General features: G+C 39.1%; 1 protein-coding gene across 5 annotated transcripts in view; it reads left to right on the forward strand.

Moving 5' to 3' along the window:
- Positions 1-23,936, forward strand: part of LOC150080216 (histone-lysine N-methyltransferase 2C-like) — a 1,301,638-nt gene that overhangs the window by 595,388 nt on the left and 682,314 nt on the right. For 4 of the 5 annotated variants that reach the window (XM_090381514.1, XM_090381519.1, XM_090381517.1 and 1 more), the window contains exon 42: positions 5,802-6,098. The exons of the other annotated variant lie outside the window; for it this stretch is intronic. In XM_090381514.1, coding sequence (XP_090237640.1) covers positions 5,802-6,098 — 297 coding nt within the window. The remainder of the gene's footprint in view (positions 1-5,801; positions 6,099-23,936) is intronic. 5 annotated transcript variants of the gene reach the window in all.

Raw genomic sequence — 23,936 nt, forward strand, 5'->3', positions numbered from 1 at the left:
CAATCTGCCTTGGGGGTTGCCGCTGTGTTGCGTGATGACCAAGTGCAAGCTCTGGCGTTGATGTGGTCAGCTGAGAGCCTGATGGGCCCCTCAATTTAGATCTTTTGAGGGCATCCACCCTGTCCTTCAAACTCTCATATAGGCCCATAACAACGCTGAGTTTTCGCCTGATTTCCTTACACTCCTTACATCGCGCACACACAAAGACATCCCCCATGGCAATATCATGTTCCGTTCCAGATAGTTCGGCAAACATTTCACAAGTCGCACGTTTTTTTAGGCTGTGATGCGTTGGAGAATCCCTCCCCCCCCCAGTTCTCCCACGAGTCACAGCACTGCTGCCACTTTGTGCCCGTTGCTTTGCTGCTCTAGTTTGGGGCATGATATTTTAAATTAATAAGATCAATAAATTAAATTAAATTAAATGTCAATACTACGCTATCTAATAGAAACTGTGAAGCGTATTACTGTTTCTATAATTATACGTTAGAGCTACCTAGCTACCTCAATTAAAAATTTGAATTCCCTATCACTATAAACAAAAAACAATGCCTACAAGATTCGAACAGACTAACGGTTTTATAAAGTATTACGTACATCTACAAAAACTGTTTATATAAATTAAAATAAAAATAACCAGCGTAATTAGAACTATAAGACTATGTATTAAGTACAATATAAAATAACAATTATGTAAATAAAAAGCAAACACTTATCGTTTTTTTCAGAGCCTGTAACTCGCAGCTGTATTTTCTAAAGAGATTCAGGGCACTGAATCTCTTTAGAGATTCAGCGCCCTGAATCTCTTTTGTTCCTTCACTAATCGTGTTGCCCTTCTCTGTACTCGTTCCAGCAGCTGTACATCCTTCTTGAAATTAGAAGGATGTACAGCTGTATACAGTACTCCAGGCCTGTATACAGTACTCCAGGTGTGGCCTGACCATTGCCTTATACAAGGGAATAATCACCTCCTTATCCCTGCTAGAAAAATTCCTATATATCATTGACAATTCACCATGAGCTACTCTTGCAGTCCGTCTCGTCTGCACTGCTCAGAGAACTTCATATCTGCCTGCACAACCACCCCCAAGTCCCTTTCATTCTCTACCACTGTCAGTGTATTACCACAGACTTGATACGTTGCTCTGGGGTTGGTTTCCCATATGTAGTACTTTACATTTGTCAATGATAAACTTCATTTGCCACCTCTCAGCCCATCTGCTCAACCTTTCCAGATTCTGTTGCAGCAGCATAGTGTCAGTAGTGTCCTTGACAACCCTGCCAACCTTCGTATCGTCTGCAAACTTGGACATTAAGCTTGATCAATATCAATACCATTATCAATATCATTTATAAATACAGAAAACAATAATGGACCCAATACTGAACCCTGAGGGACTCCACTAATAACATTAGTCCACGATCATTGATTACCACTCTGTCTTCTCTCCCTCAACCACCCCTTTATCCATAGCAGCAATTTGCCTCCAATGTCACACTGCTCCAATTTGTGCAGCAGTCTTCCATGTGCAACAGTATCAAAAGCCTTTCTAAGATCCAAGTATATAATATCAAAGTTATTCCCTGTATCCAGTTCTTTTGTGACTACATCATAGTATCCAATCAAATTTGTGAAAAAAAAACTTGCTGGATCTGTTAAGGTATCATAATGAAAAATTTTATGGTATAGCTGTAATGAATGTTTTTATGGTGTAGCCATAGCCACTGTGCATTCACACATTTACTCAACTTTAACCATAAATTTCAGATTAGTAATATTCTATTATGATGGCATAAACAAAGAAAAGGCTTGCTTAAGCAATTGGCTACAAATTGCAAGTCATCAGTTACACAAATGAACATGGAAACAGAGTGAGAGAAAGACATTTTGGGCCACCATATAGTTTATACATATCATAATACTAATATGCGTATCATTAGCATTTTAGCATTAGCATTAGTAGAGGCATTTGATGCAAGAAAGCAAGCTTATGCAGCATCAGCCAAAAAAAAACCCACTTCCACTTCACCCCTCTGTTCGTTCAAAATACCTGTCCAGCTGAGCCTTAAACTTAATTAGGCTATCAACCTCCACCACAAGGGATGGCAGTCTGTTCCACCAACCAACCACCTGCTGGCTAAAGGCAAATTTCCGCACATCTATCCTACATCTGTCTTTCCTCAATTTGAATTTATGCCCTCTCAGGTGATTTTTCTGAGCTAGAGGAAGAATCCCATCAGCATTGAGCATGCTTAAACCATTCAAGGCTTTATACACCTCTATCAGATCACCTCGCTGGTGCCTAGTCTCCAGACACTGTAATTTGCAAAACTTAAGCCTTTCTTCGTAAGAGCACCCCTTTGTTCCATTCACTAATCTTGTTGCCCTTCTCTGTACTCGTTCCAGCAGCTCTACATCCTTCTTGAAATGAGGCCTCCAGACCTGTATACAGTACTCTAGGTGTGGCCTGACCATTGCCTTGTACAATGGAATAATCACCTCCTTATCCCTGCTGGAAAAATTCCTGTATATCATTGACAATACTCCATGAGCTACTCTTGCAACCCGTCTGCACTGCTCAGAGAACTTCATATCTGCCTGCACAATCACCCCCAAGTCCCTTTCATTCTCTACCACTGTCAGTGTAGTACCACAGAGTTGATACGTTGCTCTGGGGTTGCTGTTTCCCATGTGTAGTACTTTACATTTGTCAATGTTAAACTTCATTTGCCACCTCTCAGCCCATCTGCTCAACTTTTCCAGATCCTGTTGCAGCAGTGTAGTGTCAGTGTCACCACCAACAGAGAAGATGATCTGGGAATAGCAGAAGCAAGAGGATAAATTCAGTGTGGCAATCAAAAACAAGATAACCTTTATCGACCAACAGAAAAATGGGTAGGACTTGAGAAAGGACTGAATGCTGGGTAATAGAGCAGAGGAACTGTGATATATATCTATAAAAAAAAAAAAAAAAAAAAATCACATTTTTGAGGCAAAAGTCACAGCAGAAGCAAAGAGGGCCTTGATGATTTCGGTAGCACAACAAGTCAGTGTTGTAGATTTATGAAGCAGAACAGCTGAGGATATGAACAAGAATAGCCCAGAAAAAGTAAAAACAATCCTGAAATTTCAGTTTATAATTAATACTAGGAAGCACACAGACTATAAGCTTGACCAGATTTTTATATGGGTGAAGTACATTTAAAATTCAGTGTATCTTCCTCAAGTTGCTACAATGGATAAAAAGATGGTTGAGTGAGCGAAGACGGAGAGCGGTAATCAATGGGTACTGCTCTATGTGGACTAATGTTATTGGAGGTGTCTCTCGGGATTCTGTGTTGGGCACATTGTTGTTTTGTATATTTATCGATGATATTGATGAAGGTATATCAAGCTTAATGTCAAAGTTTGCAGATGATACAAAAGTTGGCAGGGTTGCTAATAACAGTAATGACAGTATGCTGGCGTCTCCGTAGCCAGGTGGGAAGGAGTAGTAGTGCATAGCACACGCTTTCTTGATTAGACTGGGGTTCGAGCCTGTGACCACCAAATACGGATGATGCGGAAAGGTCAGGAAATGACCACTGCATATCCCTGGAGCATTATGGCCTTAGTTGCTAATGCTCCTAAAAACCAAAATAACAACAACATAACAACGCCAGTATGCTGCTGCAACAGAATCTGGAAAAGTTGGGCTGATGGGCTGAGAAGTGTCATCTAAAATTTAACATTTACAAATGCAAAGTTCTGCATATGGGGAGCAGTAACCCCAGAGAAATGTTCCAACCGGTAGTGTTACACTCAGGGTAGTGGAGAATGAAAGATACCTGGGGATAGTTGTGCAATCAGATATGAAGTTTACTGAGCAGTGCAGTCAGGCCGCCAGAGTAGGTCATGGGGGTCTTGTGAATGATATACAGGAATTTTGCGACCAGGGATAAGGAAATGATTATCCCCTTGTATAAGGCAATGGTCAGACCACACCTTGAGTACTGCCTACAGGTCTGGAAGTCTCATTTTAGGCAGGATGTAGAGTTGCTAGAACGAGTACAAAAAAGGGCAACAAGACTGTTGCAGGGAACAAAGAGGTTCTCTTATGAAGAGAGGCTTAAGTCTGCAAATTGCAGCTTCTGGAGACTAGACACCTGTGAGGCACCCTGATTGAGTTGTATAAGGCCTTGAATGGATTGAGCAGACTCATTGCTGATGGGATTCTCCCTGTTACTCAGTTTACAAACCTGAGAAGGCATAGATTCAAACTGAGGAAAGACAGTTATAAAATAGATGTGTGGAAGTTTGCCTTTAGCCAGCAGGTAGTTGATTGCTGGAAAAAACTTGCATATGTTGTTGTGGAAGTTGGTGGCTTAAAAAAATTGAACATAGAACTAGACAAACATTCGGAACAAATGGATCAGTAAAGTGGGAAGTGTTTTTTTTTTTTTTTTTTGGCTGATGCTGTATAAGATTGCTTTCTTGCATCATGTGCCTCTACTAATGCTAATTCAACCCACCAAGCGTATAATTTGTTTTTGGATTGCTATTCCCCAATGACTGCTACTTTTCGAACTATTCTTCCAGCCTTTTCAAGTCATCCTGAAGGAGTGCTGCTTGCTGCTGATCATTAACTACTCTACCACTGTTTATGTTGTCTGCAAATTTAGACATGCCTTCTATCCCATTGTCGATGCTGCCATTTATGAAAATCAGACATAACAGTGGTCCAAGAACCAATCCTTAAGGAGACCCACTTCTGACTTTACACCAATCCGAAGAATATTCATTAATCACAACCCTCTGTCTTCTGCCATGCAGCCACCCAGCAATCCATCTTAGAATTTTTCCAGTAATCCTAGCATGTTCCATCTTATATAACAACCTCTGATGAGGGACCGAGTCAAATGCCTATGCTAAAATCCAAATAAACATGTCGAAATTGTTCCCTATATCCACCTCCTGAGTAACTGTGTCAAAATAGCTTACTAAGTTAGTTAAACATAATTTTCCCTTAACAAAACCATGTTATGTGTTATTCATAATGCCATATGTATCCAAATCTGGATTGCACTCTTAATCATTTCTTCTAGAGTAATAAAATCTCTTGCCAGGTTACTGTGTATCTTTGTGTAGAAAGTTTTATTTTAATGAATATTGTTGTAATGAAAATATCAGATTAGTGCAGTAAAAATTCATACCACTACAAAAAATGCAATCATTATAAAGAAATTCCTAAAACAGTATGACGTTTATGCTTTTTGATATTTGGTGCTGCACTGATTTACTAACTGGGCAATTAATTACCTGTTTTCAATATTAGTGACTTTTGATCTGTCTTCCTTTAGAGGATTCATATTTAGTGGATTGTGCTGATAGATAAGGGTCCAGTGTTTAAAATGTCTGTTTGCAGTTTTCTTCGGTATGATTGTTTTACATCATATCATAGCATTTCACTAAATTTGAAAATGAAGAGACTAGTTTCGTGTATAGAATGTGTTTCTTTTTTCCAGGTAGAATTAATAAAAGTTTTGCTTTGTTGAAAATAACAAGTGTAAAAAAACACAATTTATAATTTTTTTTATTTAATAAGTAATTTTTGTTTTAATTATTTTTTGATATGAAACATCATTCCAACCGTTTTTTTTTTACTGTGGGAGGGAAGAACACGGTTGCAGTGTTTTTGTGATGTTTAGGAAAACACCTTTTTTTAGTTATTTACATATTAACTAGTAATCTTATAATCTTATTTCTTAATTGAACATAATTTTGTTATTGACTTAACAAAATAAAAAATTCCATTTCAAAGGTTCAGGAGTAATACCAGATCAACCTTTTCGACATCCAGCACAAGTTTTGGATCCAAGACTTTTAGCCCTGCGGGGAACTCCAGTTGATTCAAGATTGCGAATGTTAGTCTTGCAACAGCAGCAGCAAATCCAGTTACGGGCACAGTGGCAACAAGCAGGGCAGATAAGAGTACCGGGACCTAAAATTTCTACAGGATTTACAAATAGCTCAGTTGATCAGTATGAACAGATACAGTTATTACAGCAGAGAGCTCAGCAGACTCAGCAACAATCGCCACAGTTACCATCACCAATTGGTAATACGAGTATTTTTACTTGGCCATTAATTTTAGTTTCAAATAGTTCAGGATTTCAGTTGTAGTTTAAGCATGCATGCACAAATATATTTCAATACTTCTATAGCTACAGTTCCCAAATTCTGATGTTCATTTTGTATTTGGCATTTATTTAATGCTTTCATTACCCACTCAGATATGCAACAGGCATAACAATATACAGTGCCCTACCATTAATATATGGACATTCCTCTTTTGATAGTATAGTTGGTCGCATTCTACCCAAGCACCATGCATCAGACACAACTATAAATATGCCCATAGGGGAGACAGTTAGATGATTGTGAATGCAAGATGCCATGATCAGTGGAGTTAATGGACTTCCAGCATGAAGTGAGAATAGAGTGCCATGCAAGCAATCAATAGTTCATGACATTTCAGTAGCACCAAAAATCCCCCGGTCAGTGATTGCTGATGTGATCTGCAAATGGAAGTGGAGTGGTGCTGAAACTAATCATGAAACAACATGAAAAACCTTTAAAACTGATGGAAGACAGGAGAGCCCTGCAAAGATTTGTCTGGTTGGAATGCAAGTTGATGTTGCAGCACACATAGGCTTCTTCAGTAAGATGATTGGGACCCATGACACTGTGTGTAGGATGCTGTGCACAAACCACTGATCATCTAATTACCCCAACAGATGCCACCTAACTTGGTGTAAGGCCTGCCAATTTTGGACTGTAGGCTAGTAGAAAACTGTGCTTTGGGGTGATGAGTCAGGACACATGGTCGACTAGGCTGATGGTCGTGCCAGGGTGTGGATGCCCATAGAAAGCTACCAGACTGTATCGTCCCAACAACAAAGTTTGATACAGCATTGTAATCTGTTTTTTTTTTTTGGTTTGGCCTGGGACTATTGGGTATTTTTGATATGAATATTGAGATCTATCTAGATGACTTGGACAATACTGCATTATCTACATTGTGGCAGCATGCTAGGAAAGGCCCATACCTGTATCAGCAGGATAATGCCCCAAGTGTTACTGCTCATTTTGTGATGGACTGGTTTCCATATCTGTATCAGCAGGATAATGCCCCAAGAGTTACTGCTCATTTTGTGATGGACTGGTTTGAGGAAATGCACTTTGAAAAGTTGGACTGGCCATCCAGAGCCCTAACCTCAATCCTAGAGAGAACCTCTCAGATGAATGGGATTGCTGGGTTGTAGGTCAAGGAGACTACTCTGCCTGAAAAAACAGCCTAAATTGTCACTGCTTTTAAGGCCAAATGGTGGGAAATATTGTAGTATTTACAAAATACTAGTAGAGATTTGCCACAGAGACTAGAGACTGTCAAAAAAAGCTGAAGGTTTCAGTACATATCGTTAGTTTTCCTGTAATAAAGGTTATTTGTGGAAATGCAGGTGCCCATATATTAATGGTTGGGCAGTGTAAATGTCACATTTTCATACGGTATCAAAGTAAATACTAGAAGAATTAAAAGTAGCCACTGTCATCTTCTCTTACTTCATTTACTTGTTTCTTTCAAGTATTTATCCAATCTCTCCTTATTTTAAATAAACTTCCACCTTACATAGATCAAGTGAGACTTGATTCTATTGGTTAGGTTAGTAAAGGAAAATTTTCAGGCATCTAGTCTACAGTTATCCCTTTCAGTTTAAAATTATACTCCTTGTGCATGCCGCATGACTAAGTGTAATAATTCATTTGGCATATTGTTTATTCATTTGGCATATTGTTTATTATTAAATACCTCAGATGACTGTAGTTTATGAAGTGCTATAGATTATGAAACTTGTCTCTGTTGATAAGAATACCCATTTGTATTATTAACCATTTGTCATTCTTCTCTGTACTCTCTCTCTCTCCGGCAAGTCTACACTTTCATGTAATAGAATCATCTCTTTACCTGGCAAAACACCATAAGCTGTCCTAGCAGCCTGTATACTCTGTTGAGAAGACCTCATATCAGATTGTGTAGTTATCCCCCCCCCCCCCAAGTCATTTTTGTCAACAAGTGAAGATGCAAGAAGTTGCATTTTAAAGTGTTATATTTTCGACTGCCAATCTTGATATCATTATCACAAGGGTTAGCTGTTCCTCTGTGACCAGTGCATCTGCCAGTCACATAAATTTGTTTTCTTTATTATTATCATCTTCTGTATCTGTCAGTGAGTGTACTGATCACTGTGATAGTATAAATTACTGGACTACCAGTCTTCCAGTCACCATTTTGCTTCATGCCATCCTGTTAGATCTTTGGCCTTAGCCAGAGTAAGCCTCTTTCCTGTGATACTTGCTTGCTTGATGATGCCTATCAACTTCTGGGTAGGTTAATGTTGGTCGGCTAGATGGACCTGGCTCTAGGTTTGTTACCATCCATTTTTGCTTTGAATATTTGTTTAGCTAATTTTCTTTCCGTTATCATTTTTTCCATACTCTGCCCATTTGTATTGCATTGAAACTATGTTCTTTGTTCTCATCCTCTCCTGGAGTGCTTTGTAGCTTTTCCCTGAAGAAATTGTATCAGCAGCCAAATTTTCCACTTTACTTATTTCCCAGTATTTCTATTTATTGTTTATATATGACACACAACTTCCATCCTCGTTTCATTAGCCAAACTTTATTTATTATTCTCTTACTTCATCATTTCATACAGCGTCTGTAATGAAGAGGTGCAACTGATTTTTGAGATGGGGTGCGATCCTAGATATAAATAGATTCATTGGATTGTCGTAAATTGGGCACTCATACAATAAGTGCTCCTAATTTTCGGGTGAACAAAATGTGCAGTGCTGATCATTTATTAGCCCTAGTCATGTAGTTTGGCTTTGATAGAACTATGCACTGTAAGGAAGAATGTTATAAACAAACCAGAGGCAAACCAGAGAGGCTTACGGAAACCAGTGCCACATTTGTTAGAAATCTCCTTGTCACTTAATTGGTGGACTGATCCTAGCCTGTTTGCAATCTTTGTTTTAGTTCAGTGGCTATTTTCTTTCTCTTCTGTTTGGAGTCTTTGGCTAAGTCCAGAGTAATATTCTGTGGGCATGCCTCTTTTCAATCTATAATAGAGACCTCAGCATACTATTTCCATCTCCAGTGGGAGAATACCCGTGAAGATTTCCAAGGCTGAAGTACTCACCAATCTAGCACCAGCACATTTCTTCTTTCCAAGGTGAAAACTGCCCTCAAAGAAAGTGATTGCAGGATGTTGACGACAAAGACAACATAACTGCCAAACTGAACATCATCTCTTTGGATGCTTTTCCCGATTCTTTCTTTTTGTGTTCTTTTTGTTGCACCAGTCCTGAAACTTTAGTGCCACACATTGTATACTGCAATTCAGTACAAAATTATATGGTATTCCCATAGCTTTGCAACGCATTGAGTCTTTACTCATGCAACACAGATGATTAACACATATAGATTTGCTAAGTAAAAAAAAAAATAAAAATAAAAATAAAAAATAATTTTCTTCTAAAAGAATATCAGGATTTTATTGGATTTCAGGACATGCTGTAATTCTATGAAATTAACATAAGGACCCAGCAATTAAAAATGCAGTAACCATCAAATTCTATATATTCGAGACTTATTGCATTTATCCACATATTCTGTCCCTCAGATAAAATATCATCATCATCATCAACTGCCATTTTCAATCCACTGCAGGACGAAGACCTCTCCAGCAACTTTCCAGTTCCTTCTGTTTTGTGCAATGGCCATCCATTTACTACCCACAAACTCATGAATTTCATCTCTCCATCTCTGCCTTTGTCTTCCAGGTTTTTTTCTAGCTCCTCTTGGGTACCATTCTGTTATTTTCTTAGTCAATCTGTCATCATGTCTTCGAGCCGTGTGTCCTGCCCAAGACCATTTTAGTTCTTTAGTTTTGATAAGAATGTCCTTTACTTGAATTTACTGCCTAATCCATGTGTTTCTCTTCTTATCTACAGTCTGATTCCTAATGTAATTCGCTCCATTCTTCACTGTGTAGTTCTCAGCTTCTCTTCCATTCTTTTGGTGAGTGCCCAAGTTTCACTTCCACAAGTCATGGTGAGGAGTATACATTGGTTCATTATTTTACATTTCAGACAAACTGGGATATTGCTCTTCAGTATGTGACTATATTTCCTGAATGCTATCCATCCAAAATTTATTCTTCTCTTGACTTTCAGCCATTTATCATTATTACAGCTAACAACTTGTCCCAGATAAGTATATGACTCCACCTTTTCAATTACTGCTCCTTCAATCATTATGTCCCTTTCTGTGGCATACTTGTTCATCATTACTTTTGTTTTAGCATATTCGTCTTTAGTCCAAAATCCTTACTCACTGTGCATAACTGATTAAGATTTTCCTCTAATTCTTTGGGATCGTGGCTTATGACCACAATGCCATATGCAAATCATAAATGGTTTAGGTACTCTCCATTCACATTGACTCCTTTCTGCAACCAGTCTAATCTTCTGAAAGCTTTCTCAAGGGCAGTAGTAAACAGCTTCAGAGATATTGGGTCTCCTTGTCGAACTCCTTTCTCAATTTTAAATTCGCTACTGTCCTTGTCTAGTCTAATAAAGGAGGTAGCATTCTCATATATTTTCTTCAAAATATGTGAGAATACTACCTCCTTACAAGCCATAGATATGGGGTATCTATGACTTGTCTTTCCAGTGCCTGAAACATTGCCTTATGCTGTATGGAGTCAAATGCATTAGCATTAGCAAGTGATGAGGCATTTGATGCAAGAAAGCAAGCTTACGCAGCATCAGCCAAAAAAAAAAAAAAAAAAACTACTTCCACTTCACCCCTCTGTTCGTTCAAAATACCTGTCCAGCTGAGCCTTAAACTTATTTAGGCTATCAACTTCCACGACAAGGGATGGAAGTCTGTTCCACCAACCAACCACTCGCTGGCTAAAGGCAAATTTCTGCATGTCTATCCTACATCTGTCTTTCCTCAATTTGAATTTCTGCCTTCTCAGGTGATTATTCTGAGCGAGAGGAAGAATCCCATCAGCATTGAGCATGCTCAAACCATTCAATGCTTTATACACCTCTATCAGATCACCTCGCTGGTGCCTAGTCTCCAGACACTGTAATTCGCAAAACTTAAGCCTTTCTTCGTAAGAACACCCCTTTGTTCCATTCACTAATCTTGTTGCCCTTCTCTGTACTCGTTCCAGCAGCTCTACATCCTTCTTGAAATGAGGCCTCCAGACCTGTATACAGTACTCTAGGTGTGGCCTGACCATTGCCTTATACAAGGGAATAATCACCTCCTTATCCCTGCTAGAAAAATTCCTATATATCATTGACAATACACCATGAGCTACTCTTGCAGCCCATCTGCACTGCTCAGAGAACTTCATATCTGCCTGCACAACCACCTCCAGGTCCCTTTCATTCTCTACCACTGTCAGTTTAGTACCACACAGTTGATACGTTGCTCTGGGGTTGCTGTTTCCCATGTGTAGTACTTTACATTTGGCAATGTTAAACTTCATTTGCCACCTCTCAGCCCATCTGCTTAACCTTTCCAGATCCTGCTGCAGCAGCATAGTGTCAGTAGTGTCCTTGACAACCCTGCCTACCTTTGTATCGTCCGCAAACTTCGACATTAAGCTTGATATACCATCATCAATATTATTTATGAATACAGAAAACAATAATGGACCCAACACTGAGCCCTGAGGGACTCCACTAATAACATTAGTCCACGATGAGCAGTGTCCATTGATTACCACTCTCTGTCTTCTCCCCCTCAACCACCCCTTTATCCACAGCAGCATTTGCCTCCAATGTCACACTGCTCCAATTTGTGCAGCAGTCTTCCACGTGCAACAGTATCAAAAGCCTTTCTAAGATCCAAGTATATAATATCAAAGTTATTCCCTGCATCCAGTTCCTTTGTGACTGCATCATAGTATCCAATAAAATTGGTCAGGCAAGACTTCCCCTTAACAAAACCATGCTGTCTCCAAGCTATAACTGAAGTCTTGTCTAAATGATCCTGCAATGCTTCTTTAACTAGTGCCTCCATTAATTTTCCTGGAACAGAAGTTAAACTCACAGGTCTATAATTGCTTGTGTCAGCCTTTGATCCTCCTTTGTGATTTGGGGTCACATTTGCACATCTCCAGTCTGCGGGTACCTCCCCTGAGTCCAAGGAAGCTCTCATAATTATGGCTAAGGGTTTGCTTACTTCCTCTGCTGCCTCCTTTAATATAATTGGATAGATCCCATCCACCCCGGGTGCCTTTCTTGTGTTTATCTTCAACAGTTTCTCCTCCACTTTACTCTCAGTTATTACAAGATTCTCTAGCTTACTGCTAGAGTTGAATACACCTCTGGCTTTCCCCTCGCTAAATAACTCCTCGTGTGTGAATGTCGATGCAAAATATTCATTTAGTTTGTTAGCTTCCTGAGCAGGATCATCAACAGTTGACCCATCGATGTCAAGTGGACCAATCTGATTCATCCCCTTCCTTCTAGAGTTTACATAAGTAAAGAACTCTTTGCTGTTTTTCTTTGCATCCCTTGCCAAAGATTTCTCGTACTCTGCCTTCGCCTGCCTAACCTCCTTTGTAACTTGGTTACAGATCAACTTGTATCTATCATAGGCTTCTGTGTCATGTGTTAATTTGTATGTATCCCATGCATTTTTCTTCTCTGCCATATGCCTCATCAGTTCATCTGACATCCATTTAGGCCTAAACCTTGAACAATATTTCTTAGTTGGTATGTAAAGCCTATTAGCTTTCAAGATAAGTTCTTTGAATGCTTACCATTTTGTGTTTGCTGTTGGTAACATCATCAGTTGGTTCCACTGTATAGAATTTAAATACTGTCTCAGTCCATCGTAGTCACCTTTACGAAAGCAATAACCCTTCCCTTTACCCCTAATGGTAGTTACCTCTTTGAGTAAATCCCAGTTCAGCACACTGTGATCACTGCCACCTAGTGGTTCATTTATCTGCAGATTCTTAATGCGTGAAGAATCACTGCTGATAATCAAATCAAGAGTATTCCTCTCTCTAGTTGCCTCCCGAACATGCTGATGTAGAAAACAATCATCCAATAAATCCACAAAAGCCTTGCTAGTGTGTGAGTGACCAGCCCCCAAACTCAGTCAGTATGTGGGAAATTATAATCTCCCATTATAAGACTCTTTGATTTACTGGCCCAAGCTATTTCCCTGTACAGTTTTTTATTATACTCATCAGAGTCATTAGGCCTATAGCACACTCCTACTCTCAATTTTGATCTCCCAATGCTTATGTCACACCAAACTGACTCGACACTGCACTGTCCAGCGATGTCCACTGGCTTCACTTCCTTGGATTTTATGTATTTCTTAACTAATAGCATAACCCCCTCCTCCCTTCCTATCCAGTCTATCCTTTCTGTAGACGTTGTACTCCCCAAATTCTAGTTCTGCATTCCTTATATCTGTGTGACACCACGTCTCTGATATCCCAACAATATCTGCATTTGATGTTTTGAGCAATACCTCAAATTCATCAAATTTATTTACTAAACTCCTAGCATTGGTGTACACGCACGTATACATGCACCTATTTCTATTCTTAGCTACCCTAACACAACCCATGTGTTTACTTGTACCGCAATGACTCCCAGCAGTCTCTGAAATATCCTGAATCTTGTTTTTCAGGCTTCTGCTCATTCCAATAGAAGCAGTGCAAGAATCTCTTTCACCTCTGCCAGTGGCTACTGTTAATCTATTCTTCTTTGTATCCCCCCCCCAAGCTAGCAGTTTTCCGACCCACCTCACACTGCCTCGATAGCATCAGCAATTATGCCTTTTCATAATCCACAAATGCCAGGCATAATGGTTCATTTGATATTATGTCAAGGTGATCCATAGTTGAGAATTCCGTCCTGTAGCCAGCTTGCCCTTCGGTTGATTCTCATCCAGTGTTCCTTCTAATCTGTTAGTAATCACCCTTGTGAACATCTTGTAGATGTGGGATAACAAGCTAATTGGTTTATAATTTCCAATTTCTGATTTATTGCCTTTCTTATGCAGCAAAACTATGATTGTATTATTCCACTCCTTAGGTGTCACACCTTTTCTAAAGCATTTTGTGATGAGCCTTGCCAGTTTTTTTTTGTTATGTCTCTTCTTCCCAATTTGAACAACTGTACAGTAACTTCATCTACCCCCGGGGCTTTCTGATTCTTCATTTTCTTCAAACCATGTTCTACTTCACCAGGAAGAATATCGGGTATGTTGTATGTGTTACTAATTTGTGATCCATCTTCCGCACTGCTGGCATCATTCCCTCGCTCCTTGTATAATTCTCTATATTAGTCTTCTGCTATTTGAATTATGCCTTCTCTGCTATTTATAAGTATACCACCGCTATTCTTCAGTTTCAGTATTATTTGTCTTTCAGTGTTACTGCTCATGGCTGCTGATTTAAGTCCTTTGTTTTACCTTAATGCTTGTTGTACTTTTCTTGTGTTAAATCTTCTATGTCCTTTCTGAGTCTCTTTCTAATGGCTTTGAATAACTGAGTATACTCAAGTTTCTCCTTGTCAGTGTTTATCTTTCTCTTCATTTGTCGCCTTTGGTTCATCATAACAAGTGTTTCTTGACTTATTTTTTCTTCTTTGGATTTCTTTTTCCCTATAGGTTTCTTGGGCTTCATAACTTTCAGAAAGTTGTAATATTCCTCTTCGATATCTTGGTCCTGAGCAGTCTGCAGAAGCTCAAACTTGTTCTTAAGTTCCAGTACATGCTGCTTATTCTCCTCTTCTGTTATTTCAAAGACCGTATTATTTACTCGAGTCAGTTTTTTTCTTTCTTTTCCTACATCTGTATGAAGTGTGCATCTTACCATTCTGTAATCACTTCCAACGTTTACCTTATTCAGGACAGTAACATCATTCACGATATATCTTCTCTTAGTGAGGTTGAAGCTGATTTCATTAGTTGTTAATCCATTTGGACTCTTCCATGTTGGCTTTCTGTTCACCCTTTTCTTGAAAAAAAGTGTCCATTACTGACAATCCTTGAGATTCCACAAATTCCACAAGTCTTTCACCTCTTTCATTTCTTTCACCAATTCCAAAATTTCCTATAGTTCCCCTTTCTGCGCTGTTTTGTCTTTTTCCAACCTTAGCATTGAAGTCCCCCATTATAATAGTGTAGTGGGCTTTGTGTTCATCTAGAAGACTTTCGATTTCGGTATACATTGCTTCAACCTCTTCATAGTTATGGCTTGATGTTGGTGCATAAATCATTATAACCTTTATTTTGTACCTCTTAGAAATCTTGAGTATTAGTCTTGACACCCTTGGTGATGTACTTTTAAATTCCAAAATGTTGTTTTTTATACCTTTATGGACCAGAAAGCCAACTTTTGTATACCAATGGAAAACAATGAAAGCTCCTTTCACTGTTTCCATTGGTGTACAGCAGATTTTCACTTGATAAACTTATAGGTGATTCATTTTTTATTCTTTCGGCCAAACTGATGATATTCCAATTCACATTTTCTAATTCCTTTTCCAGCTCTAATATCCTGTCTTCACTGATGAGCGATCTTAAGTTGTAACAGGCCAAGTTCAGTTTCCATGCATGGCAGCCTGGTCGTACCCAGAAATTCTTAGCACCCTCAGATACCATATAGAGATTATCAATTATTCATTGATCAGAAAGGTAGAAACCAATGGCAAAGTCTGCACCTAACCAATGGGCACCTTGTCTGTGCATGAAAAGAAGAGAAGAGAAGCAGCTGCTCTTGCTTTCATATGTATTGGACATATGTAACCTTCCTGCATCTGTGCATTGGATATGAAACCTCACTATGCATGATTTGCCAAATCCAGCTTACAGTAAAAGATTTATTAATTTACTGCCCAGTATTTTCTAAAGAGCAACAAGTGACATTTCTCACACCTACTTGGTACTTTATAATATGTCTTAGAAAATAGGCAACCCATTAAAGAAGTATTTAGTTAATGCTCATCTAGGCATAATAGCTTGAAAATTAAACATGTCATTCTTATAACTTGTAATAGATGCAGTATTGCCTCAGTGGTCTTTGTGTCACTAAACTTTAAATAACAATGACAACAGCAATAATATATACCACAAAGAAAATAAAAAAGTACTCACCTAATTTGCCCATTCCTACTAATAATTTTAAATGCATTAAAACTGTTTTTGCAACAAAAGCTATTAGCAGTAGAGGCATGTGCTGCAAGAACGCAAGCTTGTGTAACATCAGCCAAAAAAAAAAAAAAAAAAAAAACACATTTCCTACATTCATTCCCTCTAAAGGTTTGCACAATTGTTCCTTGAATTTATTTAAGCTATCAACTTCCACAACAACAGAAGGAACTTTGTTCCAGCAATCAACTACCCGCTGGCTAAAGGCAAATTTCTGCACAACTATTTTATAACTATATTTTCTCAATTTGAATTTATGCTCCTCAGGTTTGTAATTTGAGCAAGAGGACCAAAACCATCAGAATTGAGCCTGCTCAACCCATTCAAACCCTTGTACATCTCAATCAGATCACCCCAACGTGTGCTTAGTCTCCAGATGCCGTAACTTGCAGAACTTAAGCCTTTTTTGGTAAGACCACCCCTTTGTTCCCCTCACCAATCTTGCTGCCCTTCTCTGTACTTGCTCAAGCAAATCTACATCCTTCCAAAAATGAGGCCTCCAGACTTGTACTCAAGGCATGGCCTGACCATTGCCTTATACAATGGGATAATCATCTCCTTTTCCCTATTAGCAAAATTCCTGTATATTAGCATTAGCGTTAGCATTAGTAGAGGCATATGATGCAAGAAAGCAAGCTTATTCAGCATCAGCCAAAAAAAAAAAAAAAAAAAAGCACAACCACTACTCCCATTTCACCCCTCCGATCGTTCAAAATACCTGTCCAGCTGAGCCTTAAATTTGTTTAGGCTATCAACTTCAACAACAAGTGATGGAAGTCTATTCCACAAACCAACTGCCCGCTGGCTAAAGGCAAATTTCCGCACATCTATCCGACATCCGTCCTTCCTCAATTTGAATTTATCTCAGGTGATTATTCTGAGCAAGAGGAAGAATCCCATCGGCATTGAGCATGCTCAAGCCATTCAAAGCCTTATACACCTCTATCAGATCACCTCGCCAATGCCTAGTCTCCAGACTCTGTAATTTGCAAAACTTAAGCCTTTCTTCGTAAGAGCAACCCTTTGTTCCATTCACTAATCTTGTTGCCCTTCTCTGTACTCGTTCCAGCAGCTCTACATCCTTCTTGAAATGAGGCCTCCAGACCTGTATACAGTACTCAACGTGTGTCTGAGCTATAACTGAATATCATTGACAATACCCCATGATTTCATATCTGACTGCACAATTATCCCCAGGTCTTTTTCATTTTCTACTCTGAGTGTACTCTGAGTGTACCGCACAGTTGGTACGTTTCTCTGGGGTTAATTCTACCCATATGCAGTACTTCCGGGAAAAACTGACATAAAGTTGAATTTCCATAAGTTGAGTGTTATGTAAGTTGGGGAGTGCCTGTATTTGGAATCTGCTTTTTTCAATGTTAAACTTCAGTTGTCACTTCTCAGCCAATCTGCCCAACTTTTCTAGACCTTGTTGTAGTAGCACACCACCATTACTGTCATTAGCAAACCTGCCAGCCTTAGTATCATCTGAAAACTTGGATATTGAGCCTGATATTCCTCCATCAATATCATTGATAAATATACAAAACAAGATCGGGCCCAATTCTGGACCTTGGTGGACTCCACTAAAAACATTAGTCCATGAAGAGCAGGTCTGTAATTACTCATGTCATCCTTTGTTCCCTCTTTGTGAATTGGGGATATATTTGCCCATCTCCAGTCCGTGTAGACTTCCCCTGATTCCAAAGATGCTCTCATGATTATGGCCAAACGTTTGTTTACTTCCTTTGTCGCCTCCTTTGATATAATTGGATAGATCCCATCCATCCCAGGTGCCTTTCTTATGTTTAACTTAAATTTCTCCTCCATTTTGCTCTCAGTCATTGCAAAATCATTAAGCTCCCTGTTAGTTTAATAAGCTTCTGTCCTCCACTTTCCTACAGAATTCCTCATGTGTGAATGTAGGTAGAAAATACTCATTCAGTTTGTCAGCTATCTGAGCAGGATTATCAGCAGTCGAACCATCTATATCAAGTGGACCAAGCTGATTCATCTCCTTCCTTCTAGAGTATACATAAGTAAAAAAGTCTGTGCTGTTTTTCTTAACATTCTTTGCCAAAGATTTCTCATAATCTATCTTTGCTTGCCTAACCTCCTTTGTGACTTGATTACAGACTAGCTTATATCGACTATAGGCTTCTGTGTCGCCTGATAATTTATATGCATCCCATGCATTTGTCTTCTCTACCACGAGACTCATTCGTTCATCTGACATCCATTTAGGCCTAAACTTTGAACAGTATTTCTTAATTAATATTAAAAGCCTAGTAACTTCCACAATTAATTCCTTGAATACTTCCCATTTAGAATTTGCTGTTGGTAACATCATCAGTTGGTCTCACTGTATGGAATTTAAAAACTGTCTGAGACTACTGTAGTCACCTTTGCGAAAGCAAAAACCCTTCCCTTTACCTCTGATGGTAATTATATCTTTAAGTAAATCCCATATCAGTACACTGTGATCACTGCCATCCAGAGGTTCCTTTATTTGCAAATTCTTAATGCATGAAATAATCACTGCTGATAACCAGATCAGGAGTGTTACTCTCTCGAACATGCTGCTTCAGAAAACAGTCATCCAATAAATCTACAAAAGTCTTGCTGGTGTGTAAGTGACCAATGCACAAGTTCCAGTCAATATCTGGGAAGTTAAAATTCCCCAGTGTATGTTCATCAGTCAGTTATCCTGTGGCTGAAGGCATATTTCTACATGTGTCGGCAGCCATACTTTTTCAATTTAAATTTGTCTTGCTGTGTTTGTTGTCTGAGAAAGAATATAGATACCATCAATTTTCACTTAATCCTTTGAATGGGTTGAATACTTCAGTTAGGCTTAAAAGAGTTATATAAAATAAGTGAGGATGGAGTTATAATGAATCTTAAATTTAGTCTTCTTCCATCTACTTTTGAAGTACATCTGAGAGAGAGAGAGAGAACAAGCAAGCAGGGCAAAACTGTGTTGCAGATCATTCAGTTATTTTGATTTGTTCAGATTTAGGTGTTGAATACATGAACATTTCTGTCTTACTTATTCTGTTATGCTAGCAAGAACAATTTTGTATGATTTAATCTAGCAAAAGAACAATAGATTCTTTTGTTTATATTTATTTGAACATTTGTCAGTATGTCTGAATAATTCTGTTGTTGTTGGTTTTTATTTCTGGCACATCAGCTTTGAAAGGGCTAAGTAAACTAAATGGAATAGGGTTATAATTTATAAACTTGCATCTAACGAGACAGGAATTTTCAAATGTAATACAGAAAAATTTTATCACCCTAGACCAAAATTACTATCTGCTTTGACTCATTCCTGGTAACTTTGGTCTTGGGTGTTAAAATTTCTATACCTTAACACGTACCTGAAGAATAAATTCATTATTTACCTTTATTATGTAAATAGTTTCTTCTACAGGGATGGGATACACAAAGATTGCTTCTACAGGGATGGGATACACTTAAATAGAAAGGGTGCAAGAATATTTGCTGATGCTATCGAGGCAGTGTTAGGTGGGTCGGAAAACTGCTAGCTTGGGGGGAGACAAAGACCAATAGATTGACAGTAGCCACTGGCAGAGGTGAAAGAGATTCTTGCACTGCTTCTATTAGAATGAGCAGAAGCCTGAAAAACAAGATGCATGGTATTTCAGAGACTGCTGGGAGCCATTGCGGTACAAGTAAACACATGGGTTGTGTTAGGGTAGCTAAGAATAGAAACAGGTGCAGGTATACTTGCATGTACACCAATGCTAGGAGTTTAGTAAATAAATTTGGTGAATTTGAGGTATTGCTCAAAACATCAAAGGCAGATATTGTTGGGATATCAGAGACGTGGTGTCACACAGATATAAGGGATACAGAACTGCAATTTGGGGAGTACAACGTCTACAGAAAGGATAGACAGGATAGGAAGGGGGGAGGGGTTATGCTATTAGTTAAGAAACACATAAAAACCAAGGAAGTGAAGCCAGTCGACAACGCTGGACAGTGCAGTGTTGAGTCAGTTTGGTGTGACATAAGCATTGGCAGATCAAAATTGAGAGTAGGAGTGTGCTATAGGCCTAATGACTCTGATGAGTATAATAAGGAACTGTACAGGGAAATAGAGTGGGCCAGTAAATCAGAGAGTCTTATAATGGGAGATTTTAATTTCCCAGATATTGACTGGAATTTGGGGGCTGGTTACTCACACACTAGCAGGGCTTTTGTGGATTTATTGGATGATTGTTTTCTACATCAGCATGTTCGGGAGGCAACTAGAGGGAGTAATACTCTTGATTTGATTATCAGCAGTGATCCTTCATGCATTAAGAATCTGCAGATAAATGAACCACTAGGTGGCAGTGATCACAGAGTGCTGAAGTGGGATTTACTCAAAGAGGTAACTACCATTAGCGGTAATGGGAAGGGATATTGCTTCTATAAAGGCGACTGCGATGGACTGAGACAGTATTTAAATTCTATACAGTGGGACCAACTGATGATGTTACCAACAGCAAATTCAAAATGGGAAGCATTCAAAGAACTTATCTTGGAAGCTACTAGGCTTTACATACCAACTAAGAAATATTGTTCAAAGTTTAGGCCAAAATGGATGTCAGATGAACTAATGAGGCATATGGCAGAGAAGAAAAATGCATGGGATACTTACAAATTAACACATGGCACAGAAGCCTATGATAGATACAAGTTGATATGCAACCAAGTTACAAAGGAGGTTAGGCAGGCGAAGGCAGATTACGAGAAATCCTTGGCAAGGGATGCAAAGAAAAACAGCAAAGAGTTCTTTACTTATGTAAACTCTAGAAGGAAGGGGATGAATCAGATTGGTCCACTTGATATTGATGGGTCAACTGTTGATGATCCTGCTCAGTTAGCTTACAAACTAAATGAATATTTTGCATCGACATTCACACATGAGGAGTTATTCAGCAAGGGGAATGCCAGAGGTGTATTCAACTCTAGCAGTAAGCTACAGAATCTTGAAATAACTGGGAGTAAAGTGGAGGAAAAACTGTTGAAGATAAACACAAGAAAGGCACCCGGGGTGGATGGGATCTATCCAGTTATATTAAAGGAGGCAGCAAAGGAAGTAAGCAAACCCTTAGCCATAATTATGAGAGCTTCCTTGGACTCAGGGGAGGTACCCATAGACTGGAAATGTGCAAATGTGACCCCAATTCACAAAGGAGGATCAAAGGCTGACACAAGTAATTATAGACCTGTGAGCTTAACTTCTGTTCCAGGAAAATTAATGGGGGCACTGGTTAAAGAAGCACTGCAGGATCATTTAGACAAGACTTCAGTTATAGCTCAGACACAGCATGGTTTTGTTAAGGGGAAGTCTTGCCTGACCAACTTGATTGGATACTATGATGCAGTCACAAAAGAACTGGATGCAGGAAATAACTTTGATATTATATACTTGGATCTTAGAAAGGCTTTTGATACTGTTGCACATGGAAGACTGCTACACAAATTGGAGCAGTGTGACATTGGAGGCAAATTGCTGCTATGGATAAAGGGGTGGTTGTGGGGGAGAAGACAGAGAGTGGTAATCAATGGACACTGCTCATCGTGGACTAATGTTATTAGTGGAGTCCCTCAGGGCTCCGTGTTGGGTCCATTATTGTTTTCTGTATTTATAAATGATATTGATATGGTATATCAAGCTTAATGTCCAAGTTTGCAGACGATACAAAGGTTGGCAGGGTTGTCAAGGACACTACTGACACTATGCTGCTGCAACAGGATCTGGAAAGGTTGAGCAGATGGGCTGAGAGGTGGCAAATGAAGTTTAACATTGACAAATGTAAAGTACTACACATGGGAAACAGCAACCCCAAAGCAACGTATCAACTCTGTGGTACTACACTTGGATCTTAGAAAGGCTTTTGATACTGTTGCACATGGAAGACTGCTACACAAATTGGAGCAGTGTGACAGTGGAGGCAAATTGCTGCTATGGATAAAGGGGTGGTTGAGGGGGAGAAGACAGAGAGTGGTAATCAATGGACACTGCTCATCGTGGACTAATGTTATTAGTGGAGTCCCTCAGGGCTCCGTGTTGGGTCCATTATTGTTTTCTGTATTTATAAATGATATTGATGATGGTATATCAAGCTTAATGTCCAAGTTTGCAGACGATACAAAGGTTGGCAGGGTTGTCAAGGACACTACTGACACTATGCTGCTGCAACAGGATCTGGAAAGGTTGAGCAGATGGGCTGAGAGGTGGCAAATGAAGTTTAACATTGACAAATGTAAAGTACTACACATGGGAAACAGCAACCCCAGAGCAACGTATCAACTCTGTGGTACTACACTGACAGTGGTAGAGAATGAAAGGGACTTAGGGGTGGTTGTGCAGGCAGATATGAAGTTCTCTGAGCAGTGCAGATGGGCTGCAAGAGTAGCTCATGGAGTATTGTCAATGATATACAGGAATTTTTCCAGCAGGGATAAGGAGGTGATTATTCCCTTGTATAAGGCAATGGTCAGGCCACACCTAGAGTACTGTATACAGGTCTGGAGGCCTCATTTCAAGAAGGATGTAGAGCTGCTGGAACGAGTACAGAGAAGGGCAACAAGATTAGTGAATGGAACAAAGGGGTACTCTTACGAAGAAAGGCTTAAGTTTTGCAAATTACAGTGTCTGGAGACTAGGCACCAGCGAGGTGATCTGATAGAGGTGTATAAAGCCTTGAATGGTTTAAGCATGCTCAATGCTGATGGGATTCTTCCTTTAGCTCAGAAAAATCACCTGAGAGGGCATAAATTCAAATTGAGGAAAGACAGATGTAGGATAGACGTGCGGAAATTTGCCTTTAGCCAGCGGGTGGTTGGTTGGTGGAACAGACTTCCATCCCTTGTGGTGGAGGTTGATAGCCTAAATAAGTTTAAGTCTCAGCTGGACAGGTATTTTGAACGAACAGAAGGGTGAAGTGGAAGTGGGTTTTTTTTTTTTTTTTTTTTGGCTGATGCTGCATAAGCTTGCTTTCTTGCATCAAATGCCTCTACTAATGCTAATGCTAGTTAAAAATACATTTAAAATAGGATAAAGAAATTTGAACATTTAATTTAACTTAAACTGGTACTGACCACAACTTCTGATGTAACTCTCTAGTGTCATAACTGTCTTGTTCTATGATCCTTCTTAATATAAGATGATTCATTTGACTGAATGAATATCCTTTTAACTACAAACTTTTAGAACTTTTTTAGAATCAGGAAAACAACATAATCATGCATACTATTGCCAAATGTGACTGGCCCACTCTGCCTTGAACTTATTCAATGCTCCACCTCACTAATATGTTTCAACTCTGAGCCACCTTGGAAAGTAACTTAATCCAATGATCAACAATAACAACATGAAGCTCGTGAAGCTTACCCGTGTTGCCTGCGGGTAAGCTTCATGAGCTGCATACTTCCATTGTTCTTTAAGGTTTTATATTGTTGCCCCCTTGTTCTTGTCTCTCCTAACAGTGAAAATATATTTTCCTCATCATTTTGCTCTTATTGAGTTAGACATTGGACATCAGGAAACGGATTCATTGTGTCAGGTACACTGGTTTGCCTGCTGGACTTAATAAAGATCCAAAAATTGATATCA

The sequence above is a fragment of the Mastigoproctus giganteus genome, chromosome 9 (assembly GCF_048544385.1).
Source record: "Mastigoproctus giganteus isolate SK-2022 chromosome 9, ASM4854438v1, whole genome shotgun sequence".
NCBI classification, from domain to species: domain Eukaryota; kingdom Metazoa; phylum Arthropoda; class Arachnida; order Uropygi; family Thelyphonidae; genus Mastigoproctus; species Mastigoproctus giganteus.